Source organism: Myotis nattereri (genome assembly GCF_964212035.1).
Source record: "Myotis nattereri genome assembly, chromosome: 4".
Lineage (NCBI taxonomy): Eukaryota > Metazoa > Chordata > Mammalia > Chiroptera > Vespertilionidae > Myotis > Myotis nattereri.
The window spans coordinates 15336358-15358203 of record NC_138079.1 but is presented as its reverse complement, the minus strand read 5'-3'; the positions used below and the strand labels follow the sequence as shown (position 1 = coordinate 15358203).

At 49.9% G+C, this 21846-nt stretch overlaps 1 protein-coding gene across 1 annotated transcript in view; it reads right to left on the bottom strand.

Moving 5' to 3' along the window:
- Positions 1-21846, bottom strand: part of TRIO (trio Rho guanine nucleotide exchange factor) — a 190669-nt gene that overhangs the window by 105437 nt on the left and 63386 nt on the right. Inside the window, exons 13-19 of the mRNA XM_081090545.1 lie at positions 20032-20151; positions 18162-18353; positions 17565-17714; positions 11495-11609; positions 10798-10913; positions 5070-5192; positions 1-195 (exon numbers count right to left, since the gene is read on the bottom strand). Of these exons, the coding sequence (XP_080946671.1) occupies positions 1-195; positions 5070-5192; positions 10798-10913; positions 11495-11609; positions 17565-17714; positions 18162-18353; positions 20032-20151 (1011 nt within the window). The remainder of the gene's footprint in view (positions 196-5069; positions 5193-10797; positions 10914-11494; positions 11610-17564; positions 17715-18161; positions 18354-20031; positions 20152-21846) is intronic.

The window sequence follows — 21846 nt, the reverse complement described above, 5'->3', positions numbered from 1 at the left end:
CGATTTGTTGGAATCTGAAGAAATCCCCAGGGCTTTCTCCAAAGAGGTCCTGTACTTCTCCATCCGCAGAGAGAAGTCTCTGTACCGCTTATCCACGGCAGTGACACATTTCTTTATCTCTGCCGCATGGGCATGGCCCTTTTCACAAAAGCCGTCAGCCAGCTGGATCAACAGCTTCACCCTCTCTTTGGTTTGCTGCAAGAAACACACACAACAGGAAAGTATTGGGAGGCAAATGAACCCAACTGCAGAAACCAGCAACTGGGGCAACCTGCCTACAGCTCAGCTCTGAACAGGAAACAAAGTGCTGGTGACAGAAGCTCAGACGAACGCCCCACGTCCATCCAATTCGTCTCCCTGGACCTAGACGAGCTACCTATCCTCAGCTCTTCGGCAATGAATGGCGTTATGAAACCCGTGGAAAAAACAATCTAGACTTTCTGTCAACGTCTTCATCTGCTGGATGCTCAGCAGAAATCTGTAAATGCGTAAGCACGCGTTCCCTTGGGACGCCCTCTGGATTCTGACTGTCCTTGAATGCGAGTGTGTTGGGCACGAAGACCTTCCCTGCTTTACACATGTTTACTCTGCACCCGTCAGAGCAAAAGCTCCCCGAGGGCAGCAGCCACCCGAGACGGGCTGCCTGTGCATCTGGGGCCAGGAGCTCGCATGGCAGATGCTCGCAAGATCCCTGTGGAGGAGACACATGCCTCACACGTTCATGTTGGTTTCACTTCCGGGAGACAGGGAGGAAAAGCCACGTCAGGGACTGGCCTTCTCTACAGGGGGATTTCAGACTTTGTTCCCTGTTTTAGAACTCCCTTTAAAAAAGTCATTTCCTTGTATATGGGCCTAGGAAAGATCTTTCATTAGGTTAACCATTACGTTTCTGACTTCGTGTAAAGTTAAGGATAACCATCCAACATTGGTTCTATATAATAGCAGTACTTCACTCAACCCCAACTTTCCAACCGATCTTTAGTCACATCCATTTCACTTATTCTCACAAGGGGCTTCCTTCAATGTTCCCACGGGCAATGCCAACGTGTACAGTGACTCTTCAGCTGTGAGGAGCTTTAACTAGAAAACCTTTATGACTAATGTTTAGGAAATTGATTTTTTAAATCCCCGAAAGCAAGGTCAGAGTTCAGAACCCAGATAGATCATCCTGATCTGTCCAATAGAAGTTCTGAGCCAGAAGCCACCAGGCAACTGCCCAGTCAGCGCTAAAGATGCTCAGACTGCACATGAACCCGCAACCTGGGGCAGGTGAGCACTCAGCACCCCGCCCCAGGCGGGCTCTTGCCTTTGGTTCTCTGCACAGGTGCGCTGCTACCTGCAGTGCTAGCCTCCTCCGTGGTCGGCAAACGGGCTCGCGAGCCACATGCAGCTCTTTGGCCCCTTGAGTGTGGCTCTTCTTAAGCCTTAGGAGTACCCTAATTAAGTTAATAACAATGTACCTACCTATATAGTTTAAGTTTAAAAAATTTGGCTCTCAAAAGAAATTTCAATCGTTGTACTGTTGCTATTTGGCTCTGTTGACTAATGAGTTTGCCGACCACTGTCCTAGATGTCCTCGTGGCTCCGGCAAGTCCTTGCTCCACCAAAGACCACCTTCTCCACATCCTGCCCTGCCCAGCCACCCTCCCCGCTGCGCTGCTGCTTCTGACGGCCTGCAGCACCTTCTCGCAGGACGCAATGTACTGATGACACTGCTGTCTGTCTCTCTTCTGTTAGAAGGTAACCGCCACGGGCCAGGGTGCTTGTTCTGCTTGCTAACATCTCCTGCACCTCCCTGTGTCTGGCACATAGAGGACAGTCACACAATATTTACTAAGAAAAATAGTAGGTTCCTTATGCAAGTGTGTATATGCCTATAACTTTAATGGGCATGGTAGCTACTCTTAAGAGCATGAATAGATATACTTCAAAAATATATGAAAATAAGCCCTGGCTAGTGTTTCTCAGTGGTTGGTGCGTCAGCCTGTGGACTGAAGGGTCTCAGGTTCAATTTCCAGTCAAGGGCATATACCTGGGTTGCAAGTTCCATCCCCAGCCTAGATCGGGGCACATATGGGAGGCAACCAATCGATATGTCTCTCTCACATCAATGTTTCCCTCTCTCTCTCTCTCTCTCTCTCTCTGCCCCTCCCACCTTCCTTTTTCTCCCCCCACCAAAAAAAAAAAAAAAATCAATGGAAAAAATATCCTCCCGTGAGGATTAACAAAAAAAAAAAAAGAAAGAAAGAAAGAAAAAGAAAATTCAAGGAACATTAATTACCTCTGTGAAAAAAAAATCAATATTGTGAATTCATAAGCTGTTTATTGAAAAAGTCAGCAAGTTTCTAAGGCTTTCATCCTGTGAGAATGGACTCCAGCAGAGTGGACTGAAAGGAGAGGAACTGCTAAAGCAGCCTCTGGCTTGTCGCCAGCAGGAGACCTTTCTGAAGATGTGAGACAAGCCTAGTTATAAACCAAGCAAATAAGAAGTTCAAGTTTCTGATATGGAAGCGTAAATTCCAAAAGGAATTAAATTAGGAGCACTAATAAATTTAATATCACAGAGGATTAATATGGCTAATGCAGGATTTCCAAAAACTAGGTTGCCTCGGTCAGATTTCACTGCCAAGGGCCAAGATGTTAACCTGCTGAAAAGCACAGAAGAGTGGTGCTGTCCCACCATTTAGGCACGAACCATGGAGGGGTTAAGAAAACTATGTCGAGTTCTGAGAGCCGGGGACAGAGAAGTGGAGATAAAACAGACAATGCATTAGAACAAAGCACAGCAAGAAATTTCAGGAAGATTTATGTACATGTCTACACACATCACAGAACAGACCCACAGCCAGCACGCAACACCGATAGGCTGATCCTGACTCTAAGAGTGTGTTTTAAATGCTGAGTTACATTGCAAATGATCAGAGCTGCGTCTCAGTGAAATGAACGGAGGCTTTGTGTCCACTGACACCCAGCCTTACAGTGCTAATCACTGCAACAACTGGGCTGGAAGGCTGCCGTCACAGGAAGGATTCTCTAAGTAACAGGAGAAAAACGATTTCTTGGAAGACATGCGACAGGGTGACAGAAGGTACAAGGACGTAGCCTAGTGTCAACAGGAGAAGCTAAAGGACACCTCCAAGCACCAAAGCAGGCACTTTCTGATGAAATGAAAGGAAAGCAGAAACTGAAGGGGAAAAGCTGCTAAGAAAAGAAAAGTGACAGATGGTTTTTCAAAACAGACCAGTTCTTCTCATCAATACATCCAATGAAAGAAACAGCTTCTGCATATTTGCAAAACAGAAAGGTCAGATGTCACTTATGGCTTTAGATGCTTGAAAAAAAATACAGGGGCAAAAAAGAATGCCTGTTATTGTTACTGCTCATTCTTCTAATGATCATACTCCAAATTTGAGGAAAAGGAAAGTTAGGAACAATGGAAAAATCCTCTTACACTCCATTGGTGGAACTAAGCTGCCAGGCTCCTCGGCTCCCGAAGGGACACTCACCCTGTCCTGTGCACGGCGCCCCTGGGGGTGTGCGAACGGCCTGCAGAGTGAAGCGCTGCTGAAACGCTCAGCCAGAGAAAAGCAACAAACTCACATCTACTGCTCGGTGCTATCTTAAGTATTTCCTACAGACCTTTATTCACAACCAAAGGATACTCAGAGAAACAAATAAAGGTCGTGTAGCGTGCATAAATAACTAATTTTCTATCCAACTCCTAATGCAAATGAGGATTTCACAGCTGGAGGTGCGCTGTACCTGGAGGAAGGAAGAGTGGGTCCTTACCTGCAGAGGCAGGCCCGGCCGGCTCTCCTCTTGGTGCCCAAGGCCTGGCTGTCATGGTGAGGCTATCCTTGCCTGAGCCTGCCCTCCCCAATGCTCACGGTGCCCACAGAGCACCCGGCCCCTTCACCAGCCCTGCCGTGGTCGGTTCTGTGGCTCCACTAGACTAGATGCTTCTCCAGAACAGAGACCAGGGCTCCCAGCACCCCGATGCTGCGTGAAAGGACATCACTTAGAGCTCGGGTCCAGGAAGGGAGGGTGGGCTGGGAGCAGAAGACTGGGAAGAATAGGAGGAGGAGTCGAAATCGTTACAGAAAACGCAAAAAAGTACAAACAAACATAATACAAAGTAGCTGCCTTCACCCCAAGTGATTAAAAAATACCTCTCTGATATGTCTTCAAAGCCAAGTGAAGGGTCACACACACAACGAAATCAATCTTTTTACTTTACAGGGATACGTCTTTTTAACCAAAAATATTATTTAGGTTGATCATCTATTTTCTGCTTCTGAATTTTTAGTTTTTTTCTAAAAAGTCAAAATGTATCATCAAAATATATCAGCACTTCTGAAGGTATTATAATAAAGGTATATTCAAAAACTCTGAAAAACAGAAGGAAAAACACCACCAGTTAAGAAGGAAACTCTGAGAATCTCAGAGCGTTCTGAGGCCTCTGCAGGCCAATGTGTAGACTCTTATATATTTGCTTAAAAATTAACCTGTACTCACCTATACTGCAGCAGCCATAAAGGTGTATTTAATTGTATTTTGATTTTTGGGAGAAAACTGAAAATGCACCCCCCACCCCCTCAGTTTTATAAAACCTGCGGACAACCTACTGGAACACAGGCTGAGCACACAATGCTACTGTAACAATTTTCACCAGCTCAGGCGGAAGGAAAACACCCACAGCACACAACAAGTCCAGCTGGCACACCAAACAGTGCTTCACAAAAGAGCAACTACTCAGAACGCCCGAGGAAAGAACTCAGAAGAGAAATGGAAAGGAAGGGGACAGGAAGTACTTGCAGAAATCAGAGGACCAGCAGCCACAGATAATGAGGGGAAAGTGAGGGGCCCGTGTGAACGGCGATAGGAAGTACCACAAACTCATGTCCAACGATCCATGCGGGTCACCCTCTTCTCGCTTCATCGTGTGTTTCTGAAATGATCTATTTGAGAACTCCCTCATTTACCCAGAGTACCCTGCTCGAGGTGATTCTGGAAAAACCCCGGCAGACGTGCAGGCCGCTGACAGGCGCGCACCGCAGGTCTGCACGCACCTTGGCGGTTATCTGGAACTCCTCGTGCTCCTTCAGCAGCTCCTGGGTGTGCTGGATGCTCGAGCCCGTGGAGGTGTGCGTGGACAGGTAGAACTCCCCGTTGTCATGGATCCATTCTAGAGCCTGGACAGAGAGGGAATGGGAAATGTTCACGGCTGAGCAGTCCCAGTTCCTCAGTATCTCATCTAAATGTGAAGTCTCAGGCCTCGGCCAGCCCACATCAGGGAGCAGCCCCTCAAAAACAGACCAATTCCTGAAATAAGGGTAATTCTAAAACTGGGAGGTGGCGGGGGGTGACTGACATGCTAGAAAGTTGTAACTGTGTCACAATGAAAAGGTCAAGAGTTTCTTATAACCAGGAACCTAAAGTCACAATAAAAGCGTAAGAAAAGAACCACGTGCACTGCGAAGGTGTGGGTGGGGGGTGGGCTGAGACCCTCACGCTGTTAAATGTGGGACGTTCATGTCAAGGGAACTTCACAACCCCACGGGGAGTCTGACCAGAACAGGAGCACAGATGCAAACTCCCAGCTTTCCAAAGCACAACTTAACCCTTTCTTCCTGTTCCTGGATCCGGGGAGTGCCCAGAGGGGCACCCACTTCACTGGTTTGGGGGCCTCGGCGTTGTGCCTGAGCGCCAGCTGCCCGCCCAGTCGGGAGCGGCGACCGCGCCTGGAGAGCAGGGGCCAGGCAGGCTCAGGCTGCCACAGAACGACAGACTAACTCCTCTGCTCTTTCCTGGCTTAAGATGGGAGCCAGTGTTTTCCTGCCGTTTTCATAGGCCTGACGTGCAATCAGACTTATTTAAGCACACATCTGAAAGAGCGAGCGGTGTGTGGAAAGAAGCATGACAGATCGAAGCTGTCACATGTGCCCTTCTACTCCCCAGGTCATCCACTGCCGGCTGGTATGGGCACAGAAACGCCCTGCCTCTGCTGGGCACACTGCCAGCGTTTTAGAAGAAAAATAAGAAGAAAACCATGCAGCTCCCTGGCTGGGATGTACTTTTGGTGTGCCCCCGGTCCTATCCCATCTCGGCAACAAGGTTAACCGGACTCTGAATGGAGGCAAAAAGCCACTTCTGCCCATTTGTTCAAAGGCCCTTGGTTTCTCCATTCACACAGCTAATCGTCCCGAGTGCCTACGATGGAGTCGGTGCACGGAGGCACCAGGGAATGAGAAGCTCGGGCCCTGCAGCTGCAGACCGACCGGAAGGGGAGAGAGAGGAGGAAAGATACACAGAAGACAAAGGCGGGAGTGGGAGGCGTTGCTCAGAGGGCAGTCAGCAGAGGAGGTATCAACGCTGGGACCTGAGGCTGAAAGGGATGGGCCCGGGAGGGATGAGGGGAGGGGGGGAGGAGTACACACAATGGTCCCAAGCTGAGGGAGCTGGTCCCCCACAGGGAGAGGCTGGAGTGAGGGGGCTGGTCCCCCACGGGGAGAGGCTGGAGTGAGGGAGCTGGCCCCCCACGGGGAGAGGCTGGGGGTGAGGGAGCTGGTCCTCCATGGGGAGAGGCTGGGGGTGAGGGAGCTGGTCCTCCATGGGGAGAGGCTGGGAGTGAGGGAGCTGGTCCTCCATGGGGAGAGGCTGGAGTGAGGGAGCTGGTCCTCCATTGGGAGAAGCTGGGGGTGAAGGAGCTGGTCCTCCATGGGGAGAAGCTGGGGGTGAGGGAGCTGGTCCTCCATGGGGAGAGGCTGGAGTGAGGGAGCTGGTCCTCCATGGGGAGAGGCTGGAGTGAGGGAGCTGGTCCCCCACGGGAGAGGCTGGGGGTGAGGGAGCTGGTCCTCCATGGGGAGAGGCTGGAGTGAGGAAGCTGGTCCTCCATGGGGAGAAGCTGGGGGTGAAGGAGCTGGTCCTCCATGGGGAGAGGCTGGAGTAAGGGAGCTGGTCCTCCATGGGGAGAGGCTGGAGTGAGGGAGCTGGTCCTCCATGGGGAGAGGCTGGAGTGAGGGAGCTGGTCCTCCATGGGGAGAAGCTGGGGGTGAGGGAGCTGGTCCTCCATGGGGAGAGGCTGGAGTGAGGGAGCTGGTCCTCCATGGGGAGAGGCTGGAGTGAGGGAGCTGGTCCCCCACGGGAGAGGCTGGGGGTGAGGGAGCTGGTCCTCCATGGGGAGAGGCTGGAGTGAGGGAGCTGGTCCTCCATGGGGAGAAGCTGGGGGTGAGGGAGCTGGTCCTCCATGGGGAGAGGCTAGAGTGAGGGAGCTGGTCCTCCATGGGGAGAGGCTGGAGTGAGGGAGCTGGTCCTCCATGGGGAGAGGCTGGAGTGAGGGAGCTGGTCCTCCACGGGGAGAGGCTGGAGTGAGGGAGCTGGTCCTCCATGGGGAGAAGCTGGGGGTGAGGGAGCTGGTCCTCCATGGGGAGAGGCTGGAGTGAGGGAGCTGGTCCTCCACGGGGAGAGGCTGGAGTGAGGGAGCTGGTCCTCCATGGGGAGAGGCTGGAGTGAGGGAGCTGGTCCTCCATGGGGAGAAGCTGGGGGTGAGGGAGCTGGTCCTCCATGGGGAGAAGCTGGGGGTGAAGGAGCTGGTCCTCAATGGGGAGAGGCTGGAGTGAGGGAGCTGGTCCTCCACGGGAAGAGGCTGGAGTGAGGGAGCTGGTCCTCCATGGGGAGAAGCTGGGGGTGAGGGAGCTGGTCCTCCATGGAGAGAGGCTGGAGTGAGGGAGCTGGTCCTCCACGGGGAGAGGCTGGAGTGAGGGAGCTGGTCCTCCATGGGGAGAGGCTGGAGTGAGGGAGCTGGTCCTCCATGGGGAGAAGCTGGGGGTGAAGGAGCTGGTCCTCCATGGGGAGAGGCTGGAGTGAGGGAGCTGGTCCTCCACGGGGAGAGGCTGGAGTGAGGGAGCTGGTCCTCCATGGGGAGAAGCTGGAGTGAGGGAGCTGGTCCTCCATGGGGAGAGGCTGGAGTGAGGGAGCTGGTCCTCCACGGGGAGAGGCTGGAGTGAGGGAGCTGGTCCTCCATGGGGAGAAGCTGGGGGTGAGGGAGCTGGTTCTCCATGGGGAGAGGCTGGAGTGAGGGAGCTGGTCCTCCATGGGGAGAAGCTGGAGGTGATGGAGCTGGTCCTCCATGGGGAGAAGCTGGGGGTGAAGGAGCTGGTCCTCCATGGGGAGAAGCTGGAGTGAGGGAGCTGGTCCTCCATGGGGAGAGGCTGGAGTGAGGGAGCTGGTCCTCCACGGGGAGAGGCTGGAGTGAGGGAGCTGGTCCTCCATGGGGAGAAGCTGGGGGTGAGGGAGCTGGTTCTCCATGGGGAGAGGCTGGAGTGAGGGAGCTGGTCCTCCATGGGGAGAAGCTGGAGGTGAGGGAGCTGGTCCTCCATGGGGAGAAGCTGGGGGTGAAGGAGCTGGTCCTCCATGGGGAGAAGCTGGGGGTGAAGGAGCTGGTCCTCCATGGGGAGAGGCTGGGGGTGAGGGAGCTGGTCCTCCATGGGGAGAGGCTGGAGTGAGGGAGCTGGTCCTCCATGGGGAGAAGCTGGGGGTGAGGGAGCTGGTCCTCCATGGGGAGAGGCTGGAGTGAGGGAGCTGGTCCTCCATGGGGAGAGGCTGGAGTGAGGGAGCTGGTCCTCCATGGGGAGAAGCTGGGGGTGAAGGAGCTGGTCCTCCATGGGGAGAGGCTGGAGTGAGGGAGCTGGTCCTCCATGGGGAGAGGCTGGAGTGAGGGAGCTGGTCCTCCATGGGGAGAGGCTGGAGTGAGGGAGCTGGTCCTCCATGGGGAGAGGCTGGAGTGAGGGAGCTGGTCCTCCATGGGGAGAAGCTGGGGGTGAGGGAGCTGGTCCTCCATGGGGAGAGGCTGGGGGTGAGTGGGCTCGTCCCCCACGGGAGAGGCTGGAGTGAGGGAGAGGGGGCTGGTCCCCCATGGGAGAGGCTGGAGTGAGGGAGAGGGGGCTGGTTCCCCACGGGGAGAGGCTGGGGGTGAGGCTGTGGAGGGCAGGGGCTGCTGTGTGGGAAGGGATGGAGTGAGTGGAAGGAACAACACCAATTAGCAAACTGGTTCAGAGGTTTTGACAGGATATGGCATGACGGCTCTGCTAGGAGCAAAGGGCAGATCTGACATGCATGGGAGGTTTGCACCCACAAGACTGATGAAGGGTGAAGGTGGGGCGATGAGGGGAAGACAGGAACCAGGAACCACACACCCTGTAAGATGAGGGGGGTGTGGGGGACAGTTCTGCCAAGGAGGATACTGGGAGGACCGGTCTGGACGCCAGAAATGGAGGTGAGGGCTGGGAGATAGTAACCGAGAAGAGAAGAGAGAGAAACAAGAGCAAATCCCAACTGAGCCCTGGGGAAAGTCAGCCTTCAGAGGTGGGCTGAGGAGGAGGGGCAGCGAGCCTGGGGCAGTGGTGGGCAGGATGCTGGGGGAAGGGTAGGGCGGTCACCTCTCCACCACCCTCCAGTGAGGCGCCACCCAGAGACCCTCAGGGCACCATCCTGAGACCTGATCCAGCAGGGGCCTCAGGACAGGTTCTCCTGAAGCACGGATACCTACTATGCACCTGCGATCGGTACAGAACCCGACAGGTCCGCGGTGCCTGTGGGTTGGCACTGCTCAGGGCCTAAACTTAGTGATTTTATAATTGACAAACAAGCTGGGCTTTAGGAAAAAGCAAGACCATTTCTCTGTCAAGGGAATTATTTACAATTTTGTTCTGTGTAGCGGAGTGATACCTTGTCTTTCAACAGAGAAATAATAACGAGATGTGGGAAAGAATTATGAAACAATCTCTAATTAGAAACAAAACCAGGCTGCCGTAAGTCTCAAACATGGCTGAACTGTTTGTAAATACAATGGTAAGCAAACATAATTTAACCATTAAAGACATTATGCTTCCCGCCTCTGTTGGGAATATGATGACTACACCTGCACAGTCAGCCGAGACGAGAACAGGCCAAGTCAGGATGCCAGGTGCGCGGACCGCGCCCCCCAGCTCCTCCGCCTCTGGGGACCAGGCCACCCACTGAGAGACGAACATTTACCCACAGGGAACAAACGTGCTCCCTAAGAGGAAGCCTGTGCGAGGAAGACACCGTCTTTCTTAGGCTGTAAGAGTTCACTAAATGCCTGGCCTGCGACAGCACATAGTAGGCGGACAGGTGGATTCAGAAGGCGCCTTGGTCCGGGTCTGACCTGGAGCATGTGAGCGGCCCTGTGGGTTCTTATGCTGCCATGAAGGCCCAAGAGGAGTGACAGGGATCCTGTGTCCGAGTTAGGGGTGCGACAGGCTTTCACCTAAAACGACCTTCCATGACTGACGTTCAGGCAGAAGTACTTTACCCAAACGGACTTCAGAGAGGGGGACACTTCCCACGTGCCCTCCAGGTGACCCTGCATGAGCCAAGTGTAGGGACGTGGTTGGCTACACTGAATTGTTAGACATTCTGTCACATTTCTTACGTCATTTTTGCTCGATTTATCTGAAGAACGAACTCTTATCTTGCACACATAAATACAGGGATAGAAAAAGGCACCCACCACAGTATTTACACAAACACAGAGCCTAGATTCCATGACGATTTTTAAATCATCTTCTCTCACTTGTATTTGCTGTCTGAACCAACGGAGACAAGCTGAGGGCCACACTGACCAAGAGACACGCCTTATGAGGCTGTGGGGGTTTCTCTTCGGAACAAACTGTTCATGACAAGGCCCGACTGTTTGGATCATTAGCAAGTGGTTGTGAACCTGCTGAATGGAGGTCTGAATACAGGGTGGAGGGCAGGGCGCCCAGGGCGACTGACCTGCTTGGCACTTCGTTCAAAGACCACGTACTGCTGGCACTGGTCCAGCCGCCTCTTCCTCATGGTCCAGTAATGCAATACCCTGTTCTCCCGCTGGAAGAGTTCATTCAAGATATCTGAGAGAGCGCAGAGGAAAGCATACCATCAATGAAACCTGCAGATAACTCTCGTTTGCATTTTTTCCTGATTTATAATAGTTTTACTTACTTTAACAAAACAGTCAATGCCAATATATATTACACCTTTTCTCCCTGTGTATATTCTTCAACTTTATTGAATAAACTAGAGGTCCCTGGGCCTGGCCTGAGGCGATCGGGCTGAAACCGGCCTGGTGTATGGATTCGTTCAGGGTGTGTCCGGCTCTTCTCGCCCAGTCCCAATAGGCTGGCCCCAGCAGCAAGCTAACCTACTGGTCAGAGCGTCTGCCCCCTGATGGTCAGTGCACATCACAGCAACTGGTCGAATGGTTGGTCAAATGGTAGAACAGTCGAACCAACAGTTGGGCACTTAGCATATTAGGCTTTTATTACATAGGATTACCAATCTGTATATTTAATATTTTGTTACTAAGCTAAGATAATGAGTCAGAGCTTTAATACTGTGAAATGGACCTTAAAGTGAAGCCCGGGATAGGGTTTCCAGGCAATGTCGCCCAGCCCCTCCCCTCGCTGTCACGCGCGCCTCCAGGCTGACTCACTTTTCACTTGCTGCTCCGGGGCCTTGACGTGCGTCACCATGCCCGGCATGCTCACGCTGTTCCTGTGCAGGTACTTCAGGAAGACGTCCGCATTCCTCCTGGCGAGTGTGCAAGCCTAGGCAAAGGGAGCATGTGCTGTGGCTCCGACTCACGCAGACATGTCGAGTCCGTGTGGACGGCAGCATCAGGTGGCGCTCACACACGTCTTTACTGGAAATGTGCACCTGGCCAATGTGTGTTCATAAACGGAAGGGACCAAAACTCTGCGACCCTCAAGATGCTTTTTTGGGATACTGATGTGAGGCTGATTATTATTATCATTATTATTTTAATATATTTTTATTGATTTCAGAGAGGAAGGGAGAGGGAGAGAGAAAGAAACATCAAAGATGAGAGAAAATCATCAATTGGCTGCCTTCTGTACGCCTCCTACTGGGGATCAAGCCCACAACCCAGGCATGTGCCCTTGACCAGAATCGAACCTGGGACCCTTCAGTCTGCAGGCCGACGCTCTATCCACTGAGCCAAGCCGGCCAGGGCAGGAGGATGATAATTAAGAAACAAAAGACTCAGGAAGAGCCTTTGACACCCCACCCCCCTACCCCTTTTCTGCCCAAGAGATCCAGACAGAGAAACCTGCTTCAGGTGGAGATCTTGGGATGCTCCCCCCTTGGCTGAATCTGAAGGAAATATGGCAAACAAGAGGGCCAACTCCCCAGCAAAGACCTGCCTGCCGGGTTATTCTGCTCTTCCTCCACTACCTACACATCACCCATTCTCACTTCTGAAAGCTAATACCCCATTCCCACCTCTTGCTCTTCTGTCCAAAAATGTCTTATCTATCCAACGCTGCCTCACTCGCTTTGAAATTTTCATGGATTTTATCCTGCCTATGTGAATTCCTCATGCACACATTATTAAATTTTTATTTCCCCCTGTTAATCTGTCTCTGTTAATTTGGGTTAACAGAGCCAGATTACTTAGAAGACGGCAGAAAATACTTAGAAGTCAGAAATACTTAGAAGATGGCAGAAAAAGTATTATTACTTGTTTTAGCCCCCACAAAACCAAATAAGTAATTTCATTAATGTATTAAAAAACAAGAGTGCCATGGCTGGCTTTGCTCAGTGGTTAGAATGTCAGCCCACAGACCAAAGGGTCGCAGGTTCAGTTACCTGTCAAGGGCACATACCTCAGTTGCAGATTCAATCCCCAGCTTGGGTTGGAGCATCAGTGGGACCAATCGATGTGTCTCTTTCACATCAATGTTTCTTTCTCTCTCTGTCTCTCTCTCTTTCTCTCTCCCCCCTCCTCCCTCCCTTCCAATTTGTCTAAAAATCAATGGAAAAAATATCCTCAGGTGAGGAATAAAAAAGAAGAAAAAAAGAGTTAAGTAAGGGGAAAAGGATAGAAATATAAAATCAAAGCAGTTAAGAAAAACCCCCACATTAATTATATTTGAAGAGGAAATATCTTGCACAGTTCCTGTCCCAGATCTGGAATTAATCTTTTCTTCCAAGAGCTCGGCCTCCTTCTGTGTTAAATGCTACTGAGACCACAATCTGGGCGTGAGGAGTGCACAACATCATTGGGCTGGTCATTGTGTCTAGGCCTTTCCTGGAGATGGGAGCTAGTGCAATTTTTTTTTTAATTAAGAAATATACCATGAGTCTCTACTGAGAGTCTAAAGTAAGCTGTCATACCAAGGAAGCTGCTAAAACTGCTGGAGTCACATCAAAAGGACATCTGCACCACCTGGCCTGAAGGGGCTCCCCCTAGGGGACAACTTGAATATAAAAACAAATGACTCCAATGGATTGAAACATACCAGATACATTACAATCCATGATGATGGTAAAAAAAAGTAACAAAACAACAAGAAAAAACAAATTAAGTGTATGTAGAAGCTGCTAAGGGCACAGCTCATTATTCTGAAAATGGCAAGCAAAGGGAAAGAGTCAAGCATTTACCATGCTGTCTCTGCACGGACTCTATTTTAGATTAACAAAATAGCTCAGGGGTACTTACTAATTCTAGCTAATTGAAGAGAAGGAATGACAGAATACCACTGTTCTGCAACTGCTAATGAGCAATATTACCACTGGTGAGAGGCTGTTGGGGAAGAGCAGAATGGATGAGCTGGAGGCACCGTGATTGAAGCACTGACAAATTCTCATATTGCAGAGACAGGAAGAAGTGGACCTTATGTGGCTCCTGATGTAACACATGGGTAGTGCAAGCACCACCCAAAGGGTGTGCCAAGCACACTCACGCATGCACACACTCACACTTGAAGCTGACCAAGGCTCTCAACATAACTAACAGAAATTCAGAGCATCCAGGATGGTGCTAAATGACTCCACAGGACACAATGACCAAATCTGGAAAGCGGGAAACACCACAGTATGAATAACTTATTTCTTCAATTAATAAATGGTAATGAAAGGAAGGGTGGTATTTAGATGAAGAGACATACAAATCAAACCAATATTTGGACTTGTTTGGATCTTAATGAAAGGTATTTGTGAGACAATCAGAGAAATTTGAATGCTTTGATTCTACATGAAATAAGTTACCATCAATTTTTAAGATTTGATCATGGTATTGTGGTTGTTTTAGAAAAGTACAATTTAATGTGTCGATACTTACTAAACTATTTGCAGATAAAAATGATATACTATCTGGAATTTAAAACAATCCAGTGAAGATGGGCACTGCCCATAGGCTGATAATCACTGAACCTGGGTGAGATGCACACGATTCGTTCTTTATTTTGTACACATCTTTAAACTTACACCACAAAATGTTTAAAGACATCCAATGAAAAACACTACAGAATTCTAGTGAACAAAGGAATCTGAACAGGCCTCTGTTTTATCATTTCACCTAAATATCTTTCTTAATTAATATAATTAAGTAGACCAAGAATGGCGGCACAGGTAATCACCTATACCTGCTGCCTCTCACAACCACATCAAAATTACAACTAAACGGCAGAACAACTACCACCCAGAACCGCGGGAAAGCTGGCTGAGTGGAAATTCTACAACCAGAGAGGTGAAGAAAGCGCATTGAGACTGGTAAGAGGTATAGAGGCGCGGAAAGTGCTGGCACCTGGATGTGCTGTTCTTTAAACCGGGAGGGAGATACCATTTCCCGCTTGCTCTGAACTCCAGTTCTGGGCAAGATTCTGGGGGACCCAGACACATACGGGGAGAAACTGGACTGTCTGGCATTGGGACAGGAACGTGAGGGGGCTTATTCTTACTCGCAGCAATCATTGTTCCTGCACAGGTGCACGGGACGTGGAGAACCAGGGACTTCTCTGGTTCAGGGAAGCCACTGCTGTTTGCTCCGCCCTGGTGATTCCCAGAGACCCGCCCCACCCAATTTACAACCCCACCCAAGCTGTGCGCATTGGCTTTTGCATATGAGTGGCCTGTCCTTTCACCTAAAACAAACTGCAGCTGGGCCAGAGAGACCCAGAGATTCCAAAAGAAGGCCTACTACCTGGCAGCAGCAGCAGTCTTGATTCACAGCTGGGCCTTGGCTGGGCACTTCCAAACCCCATACAAAGAGGAGGAATCTACAGATGTCTCTGTAGCTCCTGCTGGGTGGCCCCAGACAGTGGCTGACCTTGCACCTCCTTGGAGATGATAATGGATTACAACTTTTCACATCCATAAGAGACACACTCAAGGGTCAGACTCAGTGAGCACCAAAGCCCCACTGAAGCAAGTCCTGCCCCATAAGGGTGTCTCCTGCACAACAGATCTTCCAGTGTAGACACAGCTGGTCACCACAGCCAATTGGCCTGGAGGTCAATTCCTCCCAGTGATACCAACAGCAATCAAGGATTAACCACAACAAGACTGTGCAAACATCCCACAAAGGGGTGTACCAAGAGCATCCACCTCAGGTGACTGGGGAGGCTGAGACACAGGGCCCAATAGAACACCAACCACACAAGGCCACACTATCAACTCAAGTAGACTTAGCAGCTACCCAGTACATAGAAACAAACACAGGAAAGCAGCCAAAATGCAAAGACAAAGAAACAAGTCACAAATGAAAGAAATGGATGAAAGCAAAATACTGGATACAGAGTTCAAAACTATGGTTATAAGGTTACTCAAGAATCTTCTAGAAACCTCTGAGAAATTTAGTGAGACCCTCAAGGATATGAAAAGGACCAATCAGAAATTAAGCATACACTGACTGAAATAAAGAATAATATACAGAGATCCAACAGCAGACTAGAGGAGCGCAAGAATCAAGTCAAAGATTTGAAATACGAAGAAGCAAAAAACACCCAACTGGAAAAGCAAAAAGAAAAAAGAATCCAAAAATATGAAGACAGTGTAAGGAGCCTCTGGGACAACTTCAAGCGTACCAACATCCGAATTATGGGGGTGCCAGAAGAAGAGAGAGAGCAAGATATTGAAAACCTATTTGAAGAAATATTGACAGAAAACTTCCCCTATCTGGTGAAAGGAATAGACTTACAAGTCCAGGAAGTGCAGAGAACCCCAAACAAGAGGAATCTAAAGAGGACCATACCAAGACACATCATAATTAAAATGCCAAGGGAAAAAGACAAAGAGAGAATCTTAAAAGCAGCAAGAGAAAAACAGTCAGTTACCTACAAGGGAGTACCCATGCGACTGTCAGCTGATTTCTCAACAGAAACTATGAGGCCAGAAGGGCATGGCAAGAAATATTCAAAGTGATGAATAGCAAGAAACTACAATCAAGATTACACTACCCAGCAAAGCTATCATTCAGAATTGAAGCTCAGATAAAGAGCTTCACAGACAAGAAAAAGTTAAAGGAGTTCATCACCACCAAACCAGTATTATATGAAATGCTGAAGGGTATGCTCTAAGAAGAGAAAGAAAAAGGTAAAGATAAAAATTATAAACAACAAAGTGACAACAAATACATAGCTATCAACAAGTGAATCTAAAAATCAAGTGAATAAAAAATCTGAAGAACAGAATGAACTGGTGAATATAATAGAATCAGGGCATAGAAAGGGAATGGACTGACAATTCTCGGGGGGGGGAAGGGGGTGTGGGGGGTAGAGGGAGAGACTGGACAAAAATCTTATACCTGTGGACGAGGACAATGTGGGGGTGGTAAGGGCATGGAGTGGGGTGGGAACCGGGTGAAGGGGAGCTATGGGGAGGGGGGGAGGGAACAACTGTAATAATCTGAACAATAAATATTTATTCAAAAAAATGATATAATTAAGTAGCATTCAATTTTGTTTTATACTAACTGGAGTCCAGAGAAGGGGAGGTAAATTATAATTCAACTCAAAACATCTAACAGGGCTGGCATTTCATAAACTTAAACAGCAGTAACAAGCAGGCAAGCAGGCTCTCAGGTCCTGTTGAAATAGTTACAATTAGTGACTGGGGCGGCTACAACTGTCTCCCACCGATTTGCTTAAATAGAAAGGCAGGTGGAAGCTCAAAGTAAGTACACCAGATAAGAATTTTCAGAGTTACAATTTCTCTCCCAAACAAAACGAAAACTCTCCCTGTCAGGATAGTCCATCACCTTCAGAAATGAAACAAATTATTAAACATAACAGGAAATAGTGTCAGAGGAGTCAGAATGCTGATGCAATGAGAACAACTAAACTAAATAAAGCAACAAGGAAAAGTACATACCACCCCTATTTCCAACAGGTCTGAGTGGCAACAAGAACCTCAGAAAATCCGGTCCAAGAGTTAAAGAATGCAACGTGGAAACAGTCAATCAGTGTTGCTAAACACTGTAGCCACTGTTTCAAGTTTAATTGTTCTGAAGCACATAAATGACTTTGGTATGAATATAAGACAGTGTAAATAACAAAAACCTTTTTAAGAGTATCTCTGAACAGCGGACTTATTGACGATGGGATGTTGCCCCGATCACTGTCCCACGAGGTGGAAGTGATGACCCAGCGCGCCTGGCCTGCAGGGTGTCTGCGAGTCTCTGACCACAGTCCCACCTCAGGTGACCCTGCGGGATCTGTGTGCACTGCTCAGCGAGGCAGCGGCCCCCCAGGAAGCGCTCGTACCTTCAGGAACGCTTCCTTTTGTTCAAGGTGCTTGCTGATCATCGGGGTGACGTGATCCGTCTCGGAATTGGGGCCCAGTTTGTCGGCTCCTCCACACCAGTCCTCTTCTCTCTTGTACTCCTGCTCCAGGCTCTCGAGGACACTGCAGACCTGTGGGCAGGGGACAGTTCCAGCTCAGAGGGACCCCAGCCCCCGAGGGCACGGGCTGGCATCTGTGGGGAGCATTTTCAAAGCGTCCCGAGGACCAAACCACTGGAAGGAACCACGGCTCCATCTAACACGAGGACTGCCCATGCAGGCCTTTCCGAACAGGGACAAAACAAAAGCTGGGTTTCCTGTCTCCCTCAGACATGTTTCAGGTCGTATACTTAAGTGATCGGAAAAGGGGTGCTTCTTAGCCACTTCCCAGCCAATTACGCTTTGATGCCTACGGTGAGCACAAGTGGTGTCACGTCTAAGAATGCTTCTCTTCTCTGCTGGGCTTGGAATGAGCTGGCTCAGTGATGACTGACCAATGAATGACTGAGTTGTCCAATCCAATCGAGCTCAAAATAGCATGCCAGTCGGGAGGGAGCTGAGGGGCGGGCCCCTCCCTACCTGCTCCGAGGTTTTGTAGAAGGCGACGGACGCGTTCACGAGCTTCAGGCGGTCTTCCATCTTGAGCATGAGCTGCTGCCAGTGCGAGGCCACCTTCTCGGCGCAGTCCCGGATCATGTCCATGTCGTAGTGGTTGGCTTGCAGCATGGCCTCCGCCTTCTGCTGCACCTGCAGCGCGCTCTGGTGTGTTTTCTAAGGGCAGGAAAGGGAGGGCGCACTTAACAGGCGCCACGCACTTACTGGAAAGGCACTGGGAACCCCACGGCCTCCCGTGCCCCTGGCTTTTATAGAAACCGGCTCAGTTAATGCTCATTAGGACACTTCTGAAAACAGCAGAGAGTTTAGTTAAAAAAATGTTTTCATGCCTAGCAACGCCTGCTTCTATTTAAATGAGCTAATGAAGGATGAAATGCATTAAGACTTTCCAGGCCTCCGTGGTGGGGTCTCGGCCTGAGAAGGAGCAGGAGAAACCTTTAACAGCCAACATTCTAGAAAAGCTGCTGAAATAGCCCAAGTGTATTATTCCTACTGATCCTTCTTCTAATAGCAGCTACAGGCAAAGGAACAAGTGGGGAAAAGGTGGCCACAGTGAAGGCTTTTGATTTTCATTTTCAACTTTAACTCTGGACGAGAGTAAAATGTTCTCAAGAACTATTGATTCACAAAAGAAGAAAAGAACAGCTAAGGCTGAACCAACGGCTTTCCCTGGAGGTCCACGCCATGATGAATCTATGAACATAATACAATGGTCCGGGAGACCTCCTGCTCTGTGTCCTCTCTGGAAGGTTCGGGGGGGGGGGGGGGGAGCGGGGGGCACAAGGCCAGGTCCCTCAGTGAAGAAATGACTTCTGGGTAGGGGAGTGCGTGGGACTCCGTGGACTCAGATGCCTTTCTCTTTTTTCATTTATTAACAATACCAAAATTTTGTATTTCACCTGAAAAGGAGCTAATGATTCCACAGGACACTGTCCCTGATATAGTCCCAACACCACACAGTGATGTGCACTGACAATGTAATTACTGGGAATCACTGGCACAGTGTACAATTTTCAAAAGATGCCCAGAGTCTGGGCTTCCAGAGTGTTGATGTGTGTCCACTGGCACTGAGTAGTTAAAAATAAACCAGTCTAAGGCACAAATTAATGGCGATCTCTGTGGCTCCCTTCTCTGGCTGACAATATGTATATAAAGAGAGCAGAAAACAAGTTCTGTGTAATCAAATGCTCTTCCACCTTTGGCTTTACCTTGAGACCACCTGTCATAATTGTAGCTGCTCCTCAAACCTAAAAGTAATCATCGACCTCCTCTGAGGGTGAACTTGGGCAGGCCTGAAGCGGCCCGAGCCGTTCTGCTAACGTGCTGGGTGGCAATGACACTCAAGCCTGGAGACAATGGCTGAGTAAGGCCCTTCCCCAGGGCGCAGGGGTTTGTGGACAGCACTGGGTCACCCACGGGCAACAGTGAAGCGTGATTTGTGCCTGGTCTTGGTGAGCCGCCCAGAGCGCTTTATTTGCTGAGGCTGCTTATATAGCAGGAATGTGCCCATGAGACCAGAAAAATATAAAATGCCTGAGCCGAGATGCCAGCTCGGGGTACCTCGTGCCAGGCATTCCCGACCCAGAAGGTCCACCCCAGTAGGACCCCAGGATGCCCTGGGACCCTCTGCCGTGAGGCTGCCTGGCTAGCATGCACAGCCTTGCTCCTCCGCAGGGCCAGGCTGAGGCCTTCTGTGACACCCTGTGGGCTTGTAAGCATTGCCGTTTGGGGTCCCGTGGAACCCCATTTTGGCTTCCGGGGTCAGTGCCACGTGAGGGATGAAGCAGGCCTGCCTCCCGGGGGAAAGACCCGCTCGAGGCGGCCAGCGCCCTACCTCGATGGCGTGCTGGAACTGCTCATGCTCCCGCTGCAGCTGCTCCGCCTCCTGCAGCGAGCTGGCCGTGATGAGCCCGGCGTTCAGCATCGACTCGCCGTTGCGGATCCAGCCCAGCACCTGAAACGGTACACAGGTCATCCAAGCGCGGCCCTTCCTGGGGCAGCCCGTGGACCAGCAGTGACGTGATCCAAGCAGCAAGGTGGCCGAGCTGCTCACATCAGCCACATGAAGCTGGTTTCCGTATGACCCTCCTCCCCACAGCCTGAGACCCGTCGGGAGTGTGCAACCGTAAGTGCTGCACTGTTAAGTGGATGCTGTTATTTTTAGTTGCAAACGGGAGCTAAAAGGGTAGGGGGTCCAGAGGATGGTTATTAGTCCACCGGCCAAAACAGGTTGGGGACCACATATCCCAAAACCAACGGCCACAAAGAATTCTCTGCTAATAAAAAAATATATATATTTTTTTAATTCTTTCAGTCCTAATGAAAATGCAAACTTGGCAAACTACTTGGGAAGGGAACTGTTTCATCCCAGTAATAAATTTTCCATTTTAGCATCAGTATTAAGTGGCACAATAACTGAAATGTGAACAAAGCTGTACTCTATGCTCAGAGGCAAACCAGGAGATCCTCAACCTCACACACCAAGAGAAGTCGCCTCTGACAGCCGAAGCCAGCGGCTGCAGAAGTCACTCCGGTAGTTATTTGTGGCAGAGACAGCAGCTCATTCCTAATACCTATTTTCCTTGTCTCCTTTACTCAGAAAACCCCAACTTTTGGGGACAAATTAAAATAAAACCACCTCTCAGCCACTATGACAGCTCAGGTACAGCTATGACATAATCCTAGCCACTGAGATCAAAGCAGTCGCCTCTGGGGGATTTTGTGAAAATATTTTTCTGGTACATGTTTTGCCTTTTTCTTGTTACATTTTCCCTTCCTGATGCCTGGACTGTGGAGGTGATGGTTGGGGCTACAACACCGTTTGGACCACAAGCAAAGGGCCACCTGCCATCAAGATCTCAGCTAATACACCACGGGCCACCTTCCGACTCGTTACGTGGTTTTGGACTCTGTCACTCATTAGGCAAATGCAGTTCCTAATGAATATGTCCGTCTATCCCTATGTGTTTTAGGTGAATTGTCCTATGTTTGGCAAGAAGAAGAACTTCATTAACTGGTCTTTAAAAGGCAGCTCACATACTTTATCTCATTACAACAGGTGCTCTTTTAAAGACTTCTGTTTAATAACATGCCTGCTTTAATGCGAGTGCTGCCCACTTGTGCACCACCCCTCGCTCCTGGTCTAGAGCAGGGGTGGGAACCTTTTGTCTGCCAAGGGCCATTTGGAGATTGATAACATCATTTGTGGGCCATACAATTTTGTCAACTTAAAATTTGGCCTCTATATTTGGTCAAACATTTAATTAACTCACCCCTAATGCCTTGGCAGGAACAGACCAAATGATTTCGTGGGCCTTATATGGCTCGTGGGCTGGACACTCCCCACCCTGGTCTAGAGGCACCTTAAATCCCCTCGGATCAAACTAACACCTGCTTTTCTGTGCATCTACCAGCAAGCCGTACTGTCCCAGCATCATAACAGTGTATTTGGCAGTAAAACCACACGGTCATTTAGACCAGGAAGCAAAGCATACAGGGTTTTAAGCAAGAGAATAGCAATAATAAAACGAACGACATGGATGTTCCTCTCGAAGCCTTTCCCACCACAGCGCGAACACACGGCTGTCCAGGCAGTGGCTCAGTTTCTACGCTCGATGTGGCTGCATTAGGGTGGGTGTTAGGTTATGCA